Source organism: Entelurus aequoreus, linkage group LG17 (assembly GCF_033978785.1).
Source record: "Entelurus aequoreus isolate RoL-2023_Sb linkage group LG17, RoL_Eaeq_v1.1, whole genome shotgun sequence".
Classification (NCBI taxonomy): Eukaryota; Metazoa; Chordata; class Actinopteri; order Syngnathiformes; family Syngnathidae; genus Entelurus; species Entelurus aequoreus.
In genome coordinates, this window is record NC_084747.1 from 26,843,166 (window position 1) to 26,865,357 (window position 22,192).

At 37.0% G+C, this 22,192-nt stretch overlaps 1 protein-coding gene across 1 annotated transcript; it reads right to left on the bottom strand.

Annotated features, from left to right (window-relative positions):
- Positions 1 to 493: 493 nt before the first annotated feature.
- Positions 494 to 19,025, bottom strand: imp4 (IMP U3 small nucleolar ribonucleoprotein 4). Its single transcript, XM_062024185.1, has 9 exons — positions 18,867 to 19,025; positions 18,513 to 18,621; positions 16,416 to 16,499; positions 16,240 to 16,349; positions 11,480 to 11,612; positions 6,973 to 7,127; positions 6,798 to 6,892; positions 6,656 to 6,729; positions 494 to 2,224 (listed from the first exon to the last, which is right to left on the bottom strand). The coding sequence occupies exons 1-9, from the start codon at positions 18,867 to 18,869 to the stop codon at positions 2,112 to 2,114; spliced, it is 876 nt and encodes a 291-aa protein (XP_061880169.1). The 5' UTR covers positions 18,870 to 19,025; the 3' UTR covers positions 494 to 2,111.
- Between the last annotated feature and the right edge of the window lie 3,167 nt (positions 19,026 to 22,192).

Consider the following 22,192-nt stretch of genomic DNA (forward strand, 5'->3'; position numbering starts at 1 on the left):
AATTTCATTTTTTAAACAGCAAAAAAAAGTAATAACGCTGTACATACCATTATTAACAACATTGATTGTCATATGACAGAGAATGCGGAAAAACTCCGAAATGCTCTTTTGTCATTGGCCCACACCAGCAGGCGACACCGCCCATTGGACGAGAACAGTGAGGAGGCGTGGCTAACTTGTGTTTCATGCAAATACCTGCCTGGATGTGACTTTTCCATTTTTATGTCGAAGACAGGCAGCTTTTATTGGTAAACAGAACAAATGTCAATTTTTAAACAGCAAGAAAAGTAATAACGTTGTACATACCATTTTTAATAACATTGACTATCATACGCTCGGCCATTTGTAGCCAATAACGAGGGATGTCAAAAGTGTGGCCCAGGGGCAAGTTGCGGCCTAGGGCTTGTTGTTTTTTAATTAGCCCGTGACACACTCTAAAGGCAAAAAAACAACATTCTGCATTAGAACATTGCAAAAAAAAAAGAAAAAAAAAAGTGCAATTTAGGGAGAAATAGCGTGCGAATGCTGAAATACGCAATCCTAACTTAAATGTTAATGTTAGCAAGCTAACAGTTCAAATGCATCAAGTACCAAGTCATGAACAGGAAGCGTACGCATGAAAAATTAGCAGAAAAAGTTAGCTGTTATTTTGTGTTATTGTTTTATTAGAAACACTAATTAGGGTGTCAGATTTGCGGCTTGGGGACTTATATATGTGTAAGTAATATGTACTATAATTATTTGATAGTTGTTTATATTGACTGTCACCTTTTATTGTGAAATAATTATTACCTATGTCTAACTTGTGTGTTCTTGTGCGCTGAGCTGTTGTGTAGCTACTAGTAGCCTATATAGCTAGCATGTTTACCTTTTGTAAATGACTTTAGTAAAATGGAAGAAATTGTGTGCTTATTGGAGGACATTTAGATGTTAACTGTCTGTCCAGCTTTACAAAAAAAAACACGCGACAGGACTGCTTGTATCGCAAATGACATCACACACACAAGACTCTGCATGACTGCTTGTATTGCACATGATATCACACACAAGTAAACGCGCTGCAGGACTGATTGTATCGCACATGATATCACACACAACTAAACACGCTGCAGGACTGCTCGTATCACACATGATATCATACACAAGTAAACACTGCATGACTGCTTGTATTGCACATGATATCACACACACACACACACAAGTAAACACTGCAGGACTGCTCGTATCGCACATGATATCATACACGAGTAAACACTCTGCAGGACTGCTTGTATCGCACATGATATCACACAGAAGTAATATGTTGCAGGACTGCTTGTATCGCACATGATATCATACACAAGTAAACACGCTGCAGGAATTGCTTGTATCGCACATGATATCACACACAAGTAAACACGCTGCAGAACTACTCGTTTCGCACATGACATCACACACAAGTAACACGCTGCATGAATTGCTTGTATCGCACATATCACGCACAAGTAAACACTCTGCAGGACTGCTTGTATTGCACATGATATCACAGAAGTAAACACGCTGCAGGACTGCTCGTATCGCACATGATATCACACACAACTAAAGACGCTGCATGACTGCTAGTATGGCACATATCACACACAAATAAACACGCTGCAGGACTGCTTGTATCGCACATGATATCATACACAAGTAAACACGCTGCAGGAATTGCTTGTATCGCACATGATATCACACACAAGTAAACACGCTGCAGGACTGCTCGTATCGCACATGACATCACACACAAGTAACACGCTGCATGAATTGCTTGCATCGCACATGATATCACACACAAGTAAACACGCTGCAGGACTGCTCGTATCGCACATTTGACATGCCAAGCCAACATCATCCGATGCTATTGGAGCGATATCTGATATCAATATAAGCTGGGCACATGCAGCAATGTGGTCACAGTCATCAGATCCAGGAGACATTTTTATATTCACATGACCTAAGAAAAGCAATGATTGTCCTTTTCTTTGGCACACTGTAATTGAAGACATTGTTTTATTTGAAGAAGGCATGAAAGCGGTCAGACGTGTTTGAAAGAATGTGTTTCCTGCACATAACCATCAGGATTCATCAGCCTATTGAACACTGAGGAACCTTCTTTTCTTGGACGTGTTGGTGTAGGCGTGGTGTCGCCACTCCACGTCCGCCGTGTCCTCGTTCTCCAGAGTGCCCAGTCTGATCATGTACACTGCACACACAAGAGCACAGCATGGTTTACGCCTTTTGGAGACAAAAAATCAGTAATTGGCCTATTTCAAACCACGGGAACTTTGACGTTGACTCAGGTAAATGAAATAACCCCGCCTGCGTTTCCACCGAAAACTAAATCAAGTTCCACAGGAACTACTTTAGTTCCCTGCAGGACCTGGAGAGAGGTGGGCTCTGCTGTCGAACGGCTGATTGGTTGAACACAGTTGGGGCGTTTCCACACCTTGCTATTCCCAGTTTCAGTATGCGGAGACAACTTATTTGTTGTCTATTTCTATTACAACCTACTCAGGAACTTTAGTGTGGCATCTGTGTGACCAGTGGAACTACCATAGAATAGAATAGAAAGTACTTTATTGATCCCTTGGGGAAATTCAGCACCACAGTTCGCTCACAATAGACAATAAACACTTAGGTAGTTTTTACATGTGAATAATATAAATACAGTCTATTATACAGCATTATTCGCATGTGAATAATATAAATACAGTCTATTGTACAGCATTATTCACATGTGAATAATATAAATACAGTCTATTATACAGCATTATTCACATGTGAATAATATATTCTATTATACAGCATTATTCACATGTGAATAATAAAATACAGTCTATTTTACAGCATTATTCACTTGTGAATAATATAAATACAGTCTATTATACAGCATTATTCACTTGTGAATAATATAAATACAGTCTATTATACAGAATTATTCACATGTGAATAATATATTCTATTATACAGCATTATTCACATTTTAATAATAAAATACAGTCTATTAAACAGCATTATTCACTTGTGAATAATATAAATACAGTCTATTATACAGCATTATTCACATGTGAAAAGTATAAATACAGTCTATTATACAGCATTATTCACTTGTGAATAATATAAATACAGTCTATTATACAGCATTATTCACATTTGAATAATACAAATGCAGTCTATTATACAGCATTATTCACTTGTGAATAATATAAATACAGTCTATTATACAGCATTATTCACATGTGAATAATATAATCAGTCTATTATACAGCATTATTCACATGTGAATAATACAAATGCAGTCTATTATACAGCATTATTCACATGTGAATAATATAAATACAGTCTATTATACAGCATTATTCACATGTGAATAATATAAATACAGTCTATTATACAGCTGTATTATCCAGCCGTAGTCTTTAAACTAGTATGCAGTTTCTTGCTCATGACTTTTTACTAACTTAATTTCAACACGAGAAGTGGACCGACTCCTTTCAAATGCACAATTTCTTATGTTACAGTTGTACTCCACCCTGTTCAAATCCAGGCTGAAAACACTTACCGTAAATTCCAGACTACAAGCCGCTACTTTTTTCCTACGCTTTGAACCCTGAGGCTTGTGAAACAGTGCAGCTAATTTATGGATTTTTCTTAAAAGTAAACAGTTAAAAAAAAACAAGCAAACACACTGAACAGGTGGATTGTTTGTGCCACGGCGCCATCTTTTGGACGAATTCACTCAGTTGCAGGTGCTGCAGTGTCTGCATTGCATTTCTGTTTAGACTTTTTTTGTTTGTTTTAAACCCACCGAAAGGACAGTTGTCCCTCGGTCTTCACGAAGTCCATAAAGTTAAAAGTACCAATGATTGTCACACACACACTAGGTGTGGTGAAATTAACCTCTGCATTTGATCCATCCCCTTGTTCACCCCCTGGGAGGTGAGAGGAGCAGTGAGCGCAGGGAGGCACTGAGTCCCATTTTTATAGTCTTTGGTATGACTCGGGCGGGGTTTGAACTCACAACCTACCGATCTCAGGGCGGAGACTCTAACCACTAGGCCACTGAGTGGGTATATAAATGTATAGCGTAGCGTTTCTACTCGTAGGAAGTCTTTGTTTAGCACTCCAAGCAACGTTTGTAAGTTTTACAATATAACTAAAACAATTCTTACTTACTAAAGCGTCCCATGTGGGATGTCTGTTTGTACGTGCTATCGTAATGTAATCAAGCTGGTGTCGTTAGGATTAGCTAAAATTCCAACACATTTACGAGTGTCTGTGTAAGCATTATTAACTTACAACAACATTCTTTTTGTATTCTTTCAGTTTCCCAAATTCCTCAGTAAATTCACCAAAACGTCACTGTGGAGTTATCGAGTCTGTTTAGCTGATTGGAGAGCTAGCTAGCGCAGCCAGTGGGTCAATGACGATGACTTCTGTTTTGTTTGATCAGCCGTTTTACTGCCATGTTACTGAGAAAGTTTTGAAACAATTAAGGTTTCAAAACCTTACATTTACATTTACACTTACATTTAAATTACATTACATTTACAGAATATTCCTGTGTAAATAACTAATTTCACAACAAATATATCTGCGACTTATAGTCCGGTGCGGCTAATATATAAGCTGACTCTCGCCATATACTTGTAGTTCGCTGAGCTCCACACAAGGATCTGGGACTTCTCAATAGGAAATGTATTTCAGAAGACAGGGCCTTGTAAAAAAAAAATCATTGTATGTGATTGGATAAACCACTTGACATGCTACTTCAACCGCTCACGTCCAAATCAACCCGTGACGCCGATGAGAGCGACGCTGGGAAATCCAAAACAGAACAGCCGACATATTGGATAACGACAGAGCGAAAAGTTAATAAATGCCTTCAAAACCGTTCTCTGTTCATCTTTTCAAGAATTAATATTCGATAGATTCGACAAAAGAGTTGCAATAGCAGAGTCATTGTCAGCACACGACTCCTCGCTGCGTGGCGCCATTGTTGTTTGAATCAAATCCTGCCCGGCGATCCTGAGTGGTTCATTATTTTTTGCTATCTTGAAGGAGTTTGCATTGCCCTCGAGCCCAGATCCTTGTGTGGAGCTCAGCAAACTACAAGGATCTGGTGAGAGTCAGGTTAGCTAATATATGGACAAATATTGTTTCCCCCCCAACAATTTAGTGGGTGTGGCTTATATAGCGGTGCACGCTATAGTCCGGAAAATACGGTACATGGTGTCAGTGTAGAAATATATTGTATCACACATCTGGACGTCATCAGCCTGATTTGAATAAAGGACCTGAACTCTGAAACTAGTGCTGGGCGATATATCGAATATACTCGATATATTGCGGGTTTGTCTCTGTGCGATATAGAAAATTACTATATCGTGATATTCGAGTATACGTTCTCACGCAGTTGCTTTTAGCTGCGGGCATTACACGACAGGCTTTTCTCATTCGTTCTTATTTCTCCTTCTCACAGAGACATAAAACCTTCTTACACACGTCACATACGGTCGCGCGTGCAATGTCATACGCTCCTGCGGAGCAGAGAGGTAGCAACATGGCTAGCGTTAGCTGTGATGCTAGCGGAGTGGTGCGAGTGGTAATACAAGAGATAGAAGGTGCCAATCTGGTAACAAATGGAGGAAGAAGAATTCAACTAAGAAAAACAGCACAGGGTCCATCGTCTGGCCGTGGTTTGGCTTCAAGCGGGAAGATGTTGAACAGACAACCGTAATATGTCAAGTATGCGGCAAAAGCGTTGCTACAAAAAGTAGCATTACTGCTAATTTGTAGCATCATTTAAAAAGTCACCCACTAGAGAATGAAGAGTGCTTGAAACTCTGCATGTCAACATCTACGGCTGATGCCACACCAACAAAATGCCGAAGCAACCAGCACTGACCCAATTGAGCCTGGCATCTTCCATTTCCTGATCAACACCGTATGAAAAAAATAGTCAACAACAGAAGGAAATAACGTCCGCAGGAACCTACCACAGCGAAGGACATACACTATTTGATTTCCTATTGTGCAGCTCATTTTTATTTGACAGTTATTGAAATATCTTGTGTGACATCATGCAAAAAAGTGCACTTTATTTGTTTTAGACTATTGTAGTGGCATTCTGTACAAAAAGTGCACTTTAATTTAGTGTTGTTTTGATATGTCATCTTAGTGACATCATGCACAAAAGTGCACTCACAGCTTGTTTTAAAATGTCTCTGACAATCTTGCACTTTCTGTTTTGGAAATTACATGAATGTTTGTGCCACTGCTTAATAACTGTTTAATGAATACAGTTTTGGTAAATTGACTTAGTTGTGATTTCCCTCTCTGTATGAAAGTTTAAAATGAGCATATATAAATGCAGTATGAATGAGAATATTTTAATGTAGACACATAGAATCATCATACTGCTGTGATTATATGCATCAAGTGTTCATTCAAGGCTAAGGCAAAATATCGCTATATATATCGTGTATCGTGACATGGCCTAAAAATATCGAGATATTAATAAAAGGCCATATCGCCCAGCCCTATCTGAAACACACATTTCTACAAGAACCTTTAGTTCCAGGAACTTGTAGTTTCTGAACGTTTGGTCTAATGTTTTGTTTTTGTTACTTACACTTCATTTCAAACCTCGGTCCCACTTCTGTCAGCTCAATGTTCTTGTGGTCTGTTTTCTTGTAGGTGTGATGTCTGTAAAACAAAAAGGAAGATTATTGAAATTGTCCCCGCGGTCCAGACGAGGACCCCTCAACACACACCTGAAAGAGATGAAGTCCTCCTGGTTGGCAAAAGTGATGACACGCCGACTGTCCTCTTTGGGCACTGGAAAAAGGTACTTGAGGATGTTGGACACCTGAGTGAGGAAGATGGAAGAACGAGGCTCAGAGAGGACAGCAGCGGCGTGTTTATGAAAGAGCACGACTGATGACTCACCCGCCTGCCGAGCCGAGATGTGAAGTTGTGAAAAATGAGATGAGGGTAGGCCTCGGACATGGTGTTGATGTTGGGGACATCGTGCCTCATGACCACATTATACAGCGTGAAGTAGGCGGTGGGTCCAAATGGCAGGTGGCACACCACCAAGGCATCTGCCAGCAGGAGGAAAAACACTCAACAGTCTCAGCCTGTACTTCACTTTCAACAGAAAACTCACTTTACTTTCTAGTTCATGCCTAACAAGGTGTCATTTTAATCTGCCCTTTACATTACTAGAGATGTTTTTTATTACCGTATTTTCCGCACCATAAGCCGCACCTAAAAACCACAATTTTTCTCAAAAGCTGACAGTGCGGCTAATAACCCGGTGCGCCTTATATATGGATTAATATTAATATTTATTTTCATAAAGTTTAGGTCTCGCAACTACGGTAAACAGCCGCCATCTTTTTTCCCCGTAAAAGAGGAAGCGCTTCTTCTTCTACGGTAAGCAACCGCCCCCATAGAAGAGGAAGCGCTTCTTCTTCTACTGTAAGCAACCGCCAAGGTGAGCACCCGCCCCCGTAGAAGAAGAAGCGCGCGGATATTACGTTTCATTTCATTTGTGTGTTTCTGTAAAGACCACAAAGTGTCTCCTACTAAGAGACACGCGTACAAGGTTCCACTGACTTTTGATATTCATGTGAACCGCACTGTGGATACAACGGGAACACGTACGGTGAATATTCGCACCACAGGGAATGAGAAGTCGTCCTACTGTGGTTCTAGCTTGCCATGCTAATGGCCAGAAACTTCCACCCACGGTGATATTCAAAAGGAAGACCTTGCCAAAAGAGAACTTTCCAGCCGGCGTCATCATAAAAGCTAACTCGAAGGGATGGATGGATGAAGAAAAAATGAGCGAAGAGACCAGGTGACATTTTTCACGCAGCTCCGTCCTTGTTGATCTATGACTGCATGCGCGTCCACATCATAGATGGTGTCAGAAAACAAGTGAAGCACACCGAAGAAGAATAATTCGAGGGATTTGTGGATGAGTAATAACTTCAGAAAGTGAGCTTTAAATGTTTATTTTGTGTGTTGTGTGACACTAACGTATGAGCAACGTTGAGTTATTGATGTTGCTATTGCTCTGCACTATTTTGAGTGTTACTATTTTTGTGATTGCACATTTGCACATTACATTTTGGGAGTGAACAGAGTTGTTAGAACGCTGGTTTGTGATATATTATTAAAGTTTGACTGACCTACCTGACTGTTTTTTTTACATTCCCTTTAGCGTAGCGTAGGTGCGGCTAATAACACGGGGCGGCTAATAGGTAAACAAAGTTTTGAAATATGCCATTCATTGAAGGTGCGGCTTACAACACGGGGCGGCTTATGGTGCGGAAAATACGGTAGTCACTTTTATATGGCATACAATTATATTTTTTAGACAAAAACTATCAAGTAATTTGTCAATTAAAATTGTTTTGATGTACCGGTATGTATTTTGCATGGCAGCTCCCGCCATCAGTGTGTGAATGTGTGTGTGAATGGGTGAATGTGGAAATACTGTCAAAGCGCTTTGAGTACCTTGAAGGTAGAAAAGCGCGAAACAAGTATAACCCATTTATCATTTATTTATAACTTACAAACCGAACATTCAGGATGAACAAAAAAAACAGATTCACATTCGAATTAATTCATACATGTGTGTGTATGTATGTATATATACATGTGTGTGTATATATGTATATATACATGTGAATGAATGAAACTAGAATATAAAACATGTTTTCAGTTATTTCACCTTTTTTTGTTAAGTACATAACTCCTCATGTGTTCATTCATAGTGTTGATGCCTTCAGTGACAATCTACAATGTTAATAGTCATGAAAAAAAAGAAAACGCATTGAATGAGAAGGTGTGTCCAAACTTTTGGCCTGTACTGTATATATGTATTTTTTTAAAAATGAGGATCAATTTTCAAAAAATACTTTTAGGCTACCTCCATGCAAACAAGGTGCTTTACTAACCTGTTTTGAAAACCTATTTTTCAGTATCGATAATCGATACTGAATCGAACAGTCACCACAGGAGTCGGACCGAATTGTCAGGTGCCCAGTGATTCACACAGCTAATAAATATGTTGAGAATTTAATGAGGAAAAATACTGTGAAAAAAAATATTATTTAAAAGGGTGTCAGCCAAAACCGATTCACAACCGAATCGCAATTCCTGTTACGATTCAGAATCAATCTAAAATTTTCCAAAATCGATATTTAAGAATATGTTTCAGGCCATTTCTCTGCTTACTCGCGGCGCGTAGGAGAAGTTTTGTAACTGCAACCTGTTATGGAAAGGTTTTTATATACCACATAAAATATTGCAAATGGAGAACCAATTCCGAATCAAAACGTCACCCTAAGAATTGGAATAGATTTGAATCACAAGTCGTTGTAAGATTCACATCCTTAATATTTTATGTTCTAAGGATGTTCCTAAATTATGCACACAATGTCAAAAATGCATAATCATACAAATATTTAGTTAGTATAAAGTATATAAAATAAAAAGCTTTTTTAAACATTCAATTTATTAATAATTAGGGCTGTCTAAGTTAACGCGATAACGTGTTAACTATAAACTTCAATAACGGCGCAATTTTTTTAACGCCCGGTTAACTCAAACACTTCCTTTTCTGACCATCGGGGCGTGCCATTGCAGGGGGTGGGGGGGAACTTAACTGCAGTTCACTTGCTACTGATGAGCCACAAGCGAGCAGAAATGGACAAAAGAAAGTCTCTGCCTTATGGAAATATCAGGTTCACAGCCATGGCAAATTGTTCTCCCGACAAGAAAGGACTATTTTTCGCCGTGAGAAGAGACAACATCCCTGCCCTTGTCATTCAGAGGTGGGTGGTGCTTCACTTCTGTGTTCAGATTTTCGGTTAAGGTGCAGTGATAACAACATTTAGATTGTTACTGTGACTGATTTAGCAACTAAGATGACATAAAAGCTCAACAGAATTGAAAGACGGTCGAAAAGAGACTTTTTTTTTTTATTATTGCAAACAGTCGGTCCGACATTAAAACATGTCAAGACACTTTCTTAAAACAATCACACACTTTTCCGTCTTCAAAATAAAAGCGCTACGCTATACAGCCGGTTGAATTAGATTTAGGGGTTCTCCTTAATGTACAGCTTCATATTAGCCACCACACCTCACAAAATAAAGTAATATAATGCAGTGTTTCCCATAAACTGCCAAGATACCTGTGGTGGTGGGGGTGTGGCTATGGGCGTGACTATCGGCGTGGTCGCCATGACATCATCGAGTAATTTGCATAATTTACTACAATGATATGATTTTCTCTAAAAAGGCTAAAAAAATGTATACTTACTAATTAATAATAACAGTTTTGTTTTAAACGTCAATCCATCCATCCATCCATCCATTTTACAATATAATTACAACATTTTATGTACATATTTATATAAAGATTTGAACAATAAGTTATTCACTGAAATATATTTATTAATTGTGGTTCTTACAAAAAATATATCTTATAAAATATAAAAGCTAAAATTTCTCTTAAAGCTCTGCCCCTTTAATAGTGCATACTAAATAATTTAACTTTAGCCTACTACTACAACCATATTATTTACCAGCAACATAAAGTGAAACAGAGGCAGAGGGGTCCTGCCACAGTCAGTAACAAATAAACAGAAAACAGTAGTGGTCAAATACAAATAAGGCAACAAGAGAAGTATCCTACATTTCTCTTTTGTAAAGTAAATCTGAACAGCCTATATGGGCATCTACATCAACTACATGATTTGCCTGAGAAGCTGGACAGGACAAAAAAAAAAAAAAAAAAAAAAAAAAAATTATTTGTGGCGGACGTAATTCTTTCGTGGCGGGCCGCCACAAATAAATGAATGTGTGGGAAACACTGTAATGTATTGTAGCGTCCAGAATAAAACAAAGTCTGACGCTCTTTTTACCTTTTATAGCCAATTATATGCAAACAACAGGCCCAATTCTAACAAGTATTTTCTCTGTGCACACACACATCTGCCTACTTGCTTCACTCCAAGACACACAACACTTATTCATTCTTCGCCGACGGTGTGTTCACAGATCATGGGAAAAATTACCATCATAACACACATTAAAACCAGCCATACGCATGGGGCTGCCTGGAGCGGAGGCAGCGTGTCCGCACTTTAATATATTGGAGATATACCCGCGGACAGGGTCCACAAGTCCATTCCAGACGTTTAATAATAAATAGGTTAGTGTTTGACTCATTTCCCTTGATATAGTCTTTTCTAACATTCCACATTACAAAGTAACACAAGAGTGCGTGTTTCCTGCTGATATTGTATCAGATCAAAATCAGTATCAACAAATACGCGGGCCTGAAATATATCTGAATCATGCGGGAAGTGACAGAGTTGTATGGAGACAGAGCTAAAAACATGTCTTCTGAAGCAGAGATGGTGATGCAAACCAACCTGGCTGTCCTCTGGTCTCGTGAATAATCACCAGGTCTGTCACGTTGTTGGCTTTGGAGGCCTGGACAAGTGCGGGGACCTCGTGGTTCCCCCTGTTCATGCGCTGAGCTCCAGGGAAAAGCAGCTTCACCTCCTGCGGCGCAGAGGAGAACGTTTGGGGAACAAGTATTCACTGCCAGCAAGAGCCGCTGGCTGGAAATAGGAGTTCAGAATCAGTAGGCGCTAGTAATACAATGTTGGCGTAGACGCACTTTTGTGTCTTTTTATGCATTGAAATCAGAAAGAACGCGCATTTCCGAAAGTCTGAGCGTCCCTGGGACGCAGATTTTTTTTTTTTACCGACCCTGCCTTCGCCGGGTCAAAACTACAGTTTTTTTTAATCGATTATCGCTTTCCGCCGGTGTCTTGTTTATATTTGCCGGTGTTGTGCCAAAATGTGATTGCCTGCCAAAAATGTATTTCCTTTGTGGGAGCGCGCACCGCTCGCTAAACCTGCATTGCTTGGCTTCGTCTGTCCACAGCGGATTACTAGGTGTGAGACAAACACTTTATCTTCCTGGTTATTGTAACGCTACGTGTTTGACATTATTTAAGCCTTTATTGTGTCCGGAAAATGACGGTTTGCCTTTGCTGTGGTGTTAATAAGATTTAAAGGACTGTTTTTAGTCCGATGTTGACGTGATTAAAGCTCTTTGTTGTTTGGAATAGTGTTGTCCCGATAAAAATATTTTGGTACCAGTACCAAATTTATTTAGGTACTTTTCTAAATAAAAAGCACCACAAAAAATTGCATTATAGGCTTTATTTTAACCAAAAATCTTACGTTACATTAAACATATGTTTCTTATTGCAAGTTTGTCCTTAAAATAAAATAGCGAACATACAAGACAACTTGTCTTTTAGTAGTAAGTAAACAAACAAAGGCTCCTAATTTAGCTGCTGACATATGCAGTAACATATTGTGTCATTTTCCATTCTATTATTAATGACAAGTGGTAAAAAATGAATTATTAATCTACTCGTTCATTTACTGTTAATATCTGCTTACTTTCTCTTTTAACATGTTCTATCTACACTTCTGTTAAAATGTAATAATCATTTAATCTTCTGTTGTTTGGATACTTTACATTAGTTTTGATACCACAAAGTTGGGTATCAATCCAATACCAAGTAGTTACAGGATCATACATTGGTCATAATGTAAGTTCTCATGTGTCCAGCGACGCGTTTCATGAGTTTATAAACATAACATAAATTAAAAAAAACGAAAGAAGATGTGATGCCAAAAAATATCGACGTAATTATAGTAGTATTGACTAGATACGCTCCTGTACTTGGTATCATTACAGTGGATGTTAGGTAAAAATCCCCCAATGGCGTTTGTTTACATTTTGACGCCGGGGAGCTATGGTGTGTAGTGAAGCATGTTTAGCTATTCCTCGTCCTGCAGGGATGATCCTTGTAAGAAACGTACTTTATTTGTCGCTATGGAGGCGAGGATTAGTGATTTAGAAGTAGCTAAAACCCTGCAGACTGCGAATGGACGTTCGCCGCTAGCTAGCTAGCCATGTCTTAAAGCCCCTCTTCCTGAGGGTGTTTCAGTGTTATAACTTCACCTTTATTGTTAGTTTTTAAGCCAAAATGCGTCCGTTCTCCCTTTTCTGTCTACACACATTTTCTGCTTGCAAGTACTCTGTGATTGTGCGCTGCCGAACATGCTCGTCTGCTCGTAAACCAGCAATTATGACGTGACGACGACGGGGGCGAGGGGGGGGTGGCGGAGGCGGTATAGTACCGAATATGATTCATTAGTATCGCGGTACTATACAAATTCTGGCATACCGTACAACCCTAGTTTGGAAGATACATACAATTGTAACTGTTATTTCTCCATGCGCATAATAAATATTTATAAAGTGTTTGGATGTATTCATTTATGTAAAATGTTCATTAAATGTAATATTGCCTGACAAAAAGTGATTCAACGTAATGTTTTGATATTTACACATCGCATATTTTACTAGAGTACCCTTATGAGCATTACATATCAAACAAATCAAGTACCTACTGTACTGTTTACTTGTTGAAATACCCTTCAAATCAATTTTTGGCAGCTGCAAAGTGGTCGTTTGGGTAGATATTTGCTCTAAAAAGGGTATTTCAACAAGTAAACAGTACAGTAGGTACTTGATTTTGATATATGTAATGCTCATAAGGGTGTTCTAGTAAAATATGCAGAGTTAAGATGTTTCAGTATCAAAATATTACTTGAAATCAATTTTTGCCAGCAGCAAAGTGGTCATTTGGGTAGATTTTTAGTTCTAAAAATGGTATTTCAACAAGTAAACTGTACAGTAGGTACTTGATTTTGATATATGTAATGCCCATTAGGGTATTCTAGTAAAATGTTGTCCTCGTCAGCCAGAGAACTTTGATTTTGGGGCAGCAGCAGTAAATTTTAGATTCATGAAGGAGAGAAGCAAGTGAATGAATGTTTATAACTGAATACATTTACATACACTACCATTCAAAAGTTTGGGGTCACATTGAAATGTCCTTATTTTTGAAGGAAAAGCACTGTACTTTTCAATGAAGATAACTTTAAACTAGTCTTAACTTTAAAGAAATACACTCTATACATTGCTAATGTGGTAAATGACTATTCTAGCTGCAAATGTCTGCTTTTTGGTGCAATACCTACATAGGTGTATAGAGGCCCATTTCCAGCAACTATCACTCCAGTGTTCTAATGGTACAATGTGTTTGCTCATTGGCTCAGAAGGCTAATTGATGATTAGAAAACCCTTGTGCAATCATGTTCACACATCTGAAAACACTTTAGCTCGTTACAGAAGCTACAAAACTGACCTTCCTTTGAGCAGATTGAGTTTCTGGAGCATCACATTTGTGGGGTCAATTAAACGCTCAAAATGGCCAGAAAAAGAGAACTTTCATCTGAATCTCGACAGTCCATTCTTGTTCTTAGAAATGAAGGCTATTCCACAAAATTGTTTGGGTGACCCCAAACTTTTGAACGGTAGTGTATGCATAAACATTTGTTTTCTTTTGTATTATTTTTTTAATGAATTGAGTAACGTAAATGAAAACATTTTCCAAAACACAATATAGAATGTGAGTTATAACAGGATAATGTGTACATTTATCATTTGTTTTCAAACGGTTACAAAAAAGTGGGACCTCATAAATTTACTGTGGGACCCTAGTTTTATGACTTGATGGGGGTCCCCATGACCCCATTTTGAAAATTCCTAGCGCCAACACTGTAATATATTGTGTCAAACTGGTTTTCATTGAGGGCCACATCGCAGTTATGGCTGCTCTCTGAGGGCCACTTTTACAGTGAATATATATGAATTTTAATGTAAAATCTAATATCATTACACAATTCCCTATGTATTTAAATATTTATTTACGTCCAAATTAATGGGTAACGTACTTGCAAGCATTTGATTCTAACAATAAACATTGGGCATATATGTTAATATAAGAGTGTACAAACTTTTTCCCACCAAGGGCCGCATACTAAAAAGCCAAAGTAGGTGGGGGCCACTTTCATGTATTTTCATTATGTAAAAAGACATGCTAAAAACAGACATGACTTGCAATTTCTCCGTCAGAATTGAAAAAAGGAATATGTTTAGTAAAAAAAGATGATCATTGACGACGCGCGATATTTCCATGCTTGTGCGGGCCACGTATTACGATGCAGCGGGCCTTGAGTTTGACACCTGTGGTTTACAGCAGTGGTCCCCAACCACGGGCACAGGTACCAGTACCGCATTTGCCATTGGGCCGCACAGAAACATTCAAGATGGATGTATATTACAACTCCTGACAGGTATATGCACATTAATGAACATATAAAATGTTCACGTGCCAGATTGTAGCCAAAGGCTACTTTCCATCTGTAGGGTCATTGTATATTTCGAGGGTTATTAACCTGTTCGACCTCAGGACCCAACTTTTCCAAAACAGAGGGGCCAATATTAACACTAAATTAGTCATCTTACACTTAATTTTGATCATATCCAATAATATCTTACCTACTTACAGTTCACTACCATGTCAAATTATATAAAAGCATGTGTTCGTCACAAAGATTATTATTAATTTAACAAATAAACCTTAGGCTTAGTTCAGGCAGATTAGAAAAATAAGTACTAACCAAATAAACAATACATTTACATACAATATGTATTATGTTGTGCTAAAATAAATAAACTAAATTAATAATAAATGTTTCTTAACTAAACTGTCAATAAAATTTAAAGTCCAAATGAAAATACAGCTTCACAAATGTAGTCATAATTTTTGCGCTTAAGAAATTTCTCTATGACATCAGCGCCAGACTTCTTCTGTTTGATTTATATTGTCATTACTGCCACAAGCGGTGGAAAAGTGTATTACAACTGAGTACCGCTGTCGCCTATCGGGACCACAGCTGAAAAAACAGATATATTACATTCTAGGGGGCGCTCGTGGCCCAACACTGGGCCCCGGCCCTATGGTTAAGAAACACAGGTATATAGTATATGCCAACAACATGATTACAGCTGGGGTATTTCATCTATAAACCGCAAAAGAAACGTTCATTCTCAGCAGGTGAATGTTTCAGAAGTTGGCAGCTACTCACATTTAGGAAACTTAATAAAAACTACACTAAGGGGGTTGCCTACAGCCACAGCCATGAATGTGGTTTCACAATTGGGACAATGTCTGACAAATGATACGGGACTGACCTTGGCAAACATTTTGAGTCTGGAACTGGGTTTTCTGGACGTGGTCACCATGATTTTAGGGTCTTCAACTCCAGCCCATTTGTACTCGTCGTCCATGTGCGAGCTGACACCTGCAGGATGGATTTGGAGGAGCGTAAGACTGACGTATGGCTTTAGCGGCAAGACGAGGCTCTCACCTTCTGCACCGTCGTCATCGTACTCCAGGAGTTTCTGCAGCTGCAACGCCTCTTTGCGTACCTCCGTTGGCAAGACCAGGTTTTCTAGAGGGGAGAACTAAACATGACTCATGTCTTTCATACACACACACTGTACAATACATACATACTGTACATACACTGTAAAATACAGACATACATACTGTACAATACATACATACAGTACAATAAACATACAGTACATACACACTTACTGTACAACACAGACACATACACACATACTGTACAATACAGACACACACACACACACACACACACATACTGTACAATACAGACATACATATATACACATACTGTACGATACATACATACATACATACACACACATACTGTACAATACAGACATACATACATACAGTACTATAAATACATACACACATACTGTACAATACAGACACACACTGTACAATACAGACATACATACAGTACAATACGGACATATACATACACATACTGTACGATACAGACATACCTGTACATACACACACATACTGTACAATACAGACAGACATACATACATACAGTACAATAAATACATACACACATACTGTACAATACAGACACATACACACACTGTACAATAGACATACATACATACATACATACAGTACAATACATACATACACACATATTGTACAGTACAGACACACATACTGTACAATACAGACATATACATACACATACTGTACGATACAGACATACACACATACTGTACAATACAGACATACATACACACACACACTGTACAATACAGACATGCATACTGTACATACTGTACAATACAGACATACATACACATACTGTACAATACAGACATACATACGTACATACATACACGCTATACAGTAAAATACAGACATACATACATACAAATACATACTCTACGATACAGACATACACACACATACTGTACAATACAGACACACATACATACAGTACAATAACTACATACACACATACTGTACAATACAGACGCATACAGACCCACTGTACAATACAGACATACATACATACACACATACTGTACAATACAGACATACACACACACTGTACAATACAGACGCACATACAGTACAATACATACATACACACATACATACAGTACAATACAGACATACATACATACACATACTGTACAATACAGACATACATACATACACATACTGTACAATACAGGCATACATACATACCCATACTGTACAATACAGACATACATACATACACATACTGTACAATACAGACATACATACACACACACTGTACAATACAGACATACATACACACACTGTACAATACAGACATACATAATGTACATACACATACTGTACAATACAGACATACATACACATACTGTACAATACAGACAGACATGCACATACTGTACAACACAGACAGACATACACACACATTCTGTACAATACAGACATATATACATACTGTGCAATACAGACATATATACATACTGTGCAATACATACATATATACTTACTGTACAATACAGACATATATACATACTGTGCAATACAGACATATATACATACTGTGCAATACATACATATATACATACTGTACAATACAGACATATATACATACTGTGCAGTACAGACATATATACATACTGTGCAATACAGACATATATACATACTGTGCAGTACAGACATATATACATACACATACATACTGTGCAGCCCCTCACTAAGAGTTGTAGAAGGCTGTATGTTGTTAGCATTTTATCAATACCCATATTGATATTCCTTATCGATACCGGTTCTATATGTAATTTGTGTAAACTACAGCTGAAACGATTACTCAAGTAACTTGAGTAATTTGATTACAAAACATATTCGAGGAATTTTCACTGCGTCGAGGCGTCGCTAAGTTGTTTTTTTTTATGGCATTTTGCCTCGTAAGGCCATGTCCACACGAACACAGATACTTAATAAACGCATACTTATTTCTGCGTTTAGGCCTCTTGTCCAAACAGCACGCACACACACAAACACACACACACACACACACACACACACACACACGCGCGCACTATACATGTTTACATACCATCGAGAGCTCCCTTGAGCTTCTGTTTTTTCTCTTCAATTGTTCGTAGTCTGTCCTCTTGTGCCTTTCGGAACAAATACTCCCGTCTCAACCTCACCTCTCTGCGGAGCTAACATAGAAACACAATAATCGTCATCTACATGCTTTATACAAACATAAAACATTAAAATAACATTTTATGAGGGACTACATTTTACTCAGGAGGGCAGCATTGGCAAACATTCATTGCACTTTAGCAAAAGCTATCATTGTGAGCAACACAGTCTCGTTTTAAATAAGTTAATCATCTATATTTGACTTATTAATGTCCGTATATGAAAGGAGAGTAATTTAAAGTCTAATAATTAAACTTACCATGTTGTTTCTTTAGCTAGCTGGTAGCGCTAGCAACTTCTCACATGGTCCGGAACAACGTGACCAAGAAGGCGGGTCATTGGTCAACAAGGGAACCAATAGGAGCGTTTGATACTAACAGGAAACATGCCTTCCAAAATAAGACCTCGAAGTTGCAAAAAGAAACACCTGAGACGTTCTAAATGCGGTACAAAAGCCAGTGTTTTGGTCATTGAATGTTCTTTTAAAGAATGTAAATTTAAAAACAAAAATAGATTGGTCATTTCGAATTTCCTTTCAAATAAAACGATGTTTTTCTTTCAATTTGCGGACACTAAGAGTTTCCTTTTTCAAAGTAAAAGCGAGGATAATTACGACGGTAACCGTGTGCTTGTGATTCTGGCTAAAATATTCTTCAAAGCCATGCAAATGAATAATTTTAGACATGGCGCAACCAGGAAGAACATCTAGAGAAATATCGACTCACATAACAGAAACGAGAAAAAACAGACCAACACGGAAGTGTTTCTAAAACCGGAAGTACTGATTTCAAGACATGACAGCGGACTGTAAAAATCAAAGACATGGTAAAAAATAGTGAAATGTTGTATGGTGCCTGTTTGAGTATTTTTCGCCTCCGCTTTCGTGTTACTTGTGCTTAGATTCCGGTCGATGTCAGTCCTCGTTTAAAATAATGTTCTGTTTAGCCATACACACGGGTACCGTAGGATCCCAGCTTTTACTTTGAAAATAAAAACTTCCGGTGTCAGAGTATAAAAAAGGGTAGTTTTTTCCGTTTTCTGGGGATTTACTTTTTTTTTTAGATGCTGTTATTGGTCTACGACTCCAGCAAATAAAAAAACGCTTTTGAAATTATTTTGTTCTTTAATATGAAATTCAAATAAACCAGTCGTTTTTGGTATTTCCCTATCTTCATGAAACGGAAATCAAATGACCAAAATATACACTGATCTAGAAATATGACGCCATTCTTTATATAGGCACACGTTCATTAACCTCAACGTGTTTTACAGATGTGTTTACGCGCTGTTTAATATTTAACATATTGTAGATATCTAAGTGTGTGAATATTGCAAATTATACGTAATTTTGCCATAGGAAAATGTAATGAAAAATGGGTCATATAAGTGAAAGTAAATATCCAACATTTAATTTATTTATTTCATGCATAACAAATCTAACAAAGGAAGAAAATAAAAATCAATCCATCAACATAAAGTAAATTATGAATGAAAATGAGAATAAATAAGTTAAACACGTATGTGTTTAGGGCTCCACTCAGTCCTAAAAATGGTTCAAATAAGTCATATATATATTTATTTTGTTCAACACTTAAACCTCTAGATCAACTTCAAATCTGTCGATATAAAGTTTATTATTATTTATTTGTTTATGTTTAAGGCTCTGATTGTTAAAGAAAACCCTGTTTATTTATGGCAAAAACACAAAATATGCAAGATTTCCCCCATAAAAAATTCAAAAGACGAATATTTAATGTGAAGTAATTGGAGCCTTAAATAAGTCAATAATTCATAACATTGATTTTTTGATAAATCATTATCTTTTTGAACAAAGAGTTAAAAAAAATAAAAATAAAAAAATCACATTAAAATCTTCATGCAGGATCTAAATTGGGCCCAATCACAAAAGTGTTAAAAATAAGTAAAACGTTATTTTATTTTTTTTACTTTCAACGCTTATATCTTAATGTCAACTTTAGATGTATTTGTCGGTACAAAGTTGTAATTATTTTGTACTGCTAATGTAAAATGTAAGAAAAAGGGGTCATAGGTGAAAGTCTATATATTCTGCACATGAGAATTATGGGAAAATAAAAGCATGCGGCGGCCATTTTGATGTTTTTCATTTCCAAAACCATTACAATGTTTAAATATTTTTTTAGGGCTCCCTTCAAGGGGACCCGAAATGGTCTCAGCCATGAAAATGTTAAAAATAAATCTTTGTTTTTTCTCCAATGCTTAAATTTCTCAATTTCTGATCTGTCGATATATAGTTTCATTTAAAAAAATGTTTTATTCCGTTTTTGTAAAAGAAAACCCAGGCAAAAACACAAAATATTTAAAAGTGTAATATTTGATGTGAAGTAATTGGAGCCTTAATTATAATAATAATTCATAACATCCAGTATTATTTTTGGAGCAATGACAGTTTAAAAAAAAAAAAATCACACTAAAATTCCCAAGGATCCAAAAGGGTCCCACTCATAAAAGTGTGAAAAAAAGCCATTTTTAATTAAAAAAAATTATTTTCAACGTTTAAACCTCTAGATGAAATTCATATTTCTCCATCAATGAGTGTTTATTTTTTTATGTGTTTGTTTTTTACGCCCGTTTGTGTCATTAAAAGCCTGTTTTTATGGCAAACACAAAATATGCAATATTTCCTCCCCCAAAATATGTCAAAGTGTAATATTTGATGTGAAGTAATTGCAGACTTAAATATGTCAATAATTCATAACAACATTGATTTCCCTTCATTATTATTTTTTGAGCAATGACAGTTAAAAAAAAAAATATGACACTAAAATTCCCAGGGATCCAAAAGGGTCCCACTCTTAAACGTATAAAAAAACAAGTTTTGTGTGTATATATATATATATATATATATATATATATATATTTTTTTTTTTTTTTTTTTTTTTTTTTAACTTTCAACACAATTTTTAGATCAACTTTAGAACCAGGTATTGATAAGGGTTGTTTTTATTTTTTTGTTTGTTTTTTTCAAAGAAAACTTTGTATGGCAAAAAAATATGTCAAAGCGTAATATTTGATGTGAAATAATTGGAGCCTTGAATATGTCAATAATTCATAACATTGAATTTGAATTATTACTATTTTTTGGACAAAGAGTAAAAAAAAAAATTTACACAAAAATTCTCAGGGGTCCAAAAGGGTCCCACTCATAACAGTATGAAAAATAAGTCATTTTTAATTTTATTTTTTTAAATCTGTAGTTCAACTTCATATTACTGAGTTTTCATATTTTTTTAATTTGTTTGTTTATGCCCTTTTATGTCATAAAAATACGGCAACAACACATAATATGCACATTTTTCCCCATAAAAGTGGAATATTTGATGTGTTAAATAGGTCAATAATTCATAAGATTGATTTTGAACAATACGTTGAAAAAATATGTGTGTGATGGATGGATGGGGGCCAAACTTTGTACACTGAGGGCCGCACACTGAGGAATGAAAGCATGCGGGGGCCCGCAAGGGTCTCAGCCATAAACATGTTAAAAATGAGTGACAAATTCATAATTTTTCAACACTTAAATGTTCTTAAGATCAACTTTATATC

Coding starts and splice junctions, on each gene's coding strand:
- imp4 (XM_062024185.1), bottom strand. Junction 16,500..18,512: donor GCTCAAGGGAGCTCTCGATG/GTATGTAAACAT, acceptor TCTCCCCTCTAG/AAAACCTGGTCTTGCCAACG. Junction 16,350..16,415: donor CGATGACGACGGTGCAGAAG/GTGAGAGCCTCG, acceptor TCCATCCTGCAG/GTGTCAGCTCGCACATGGAC.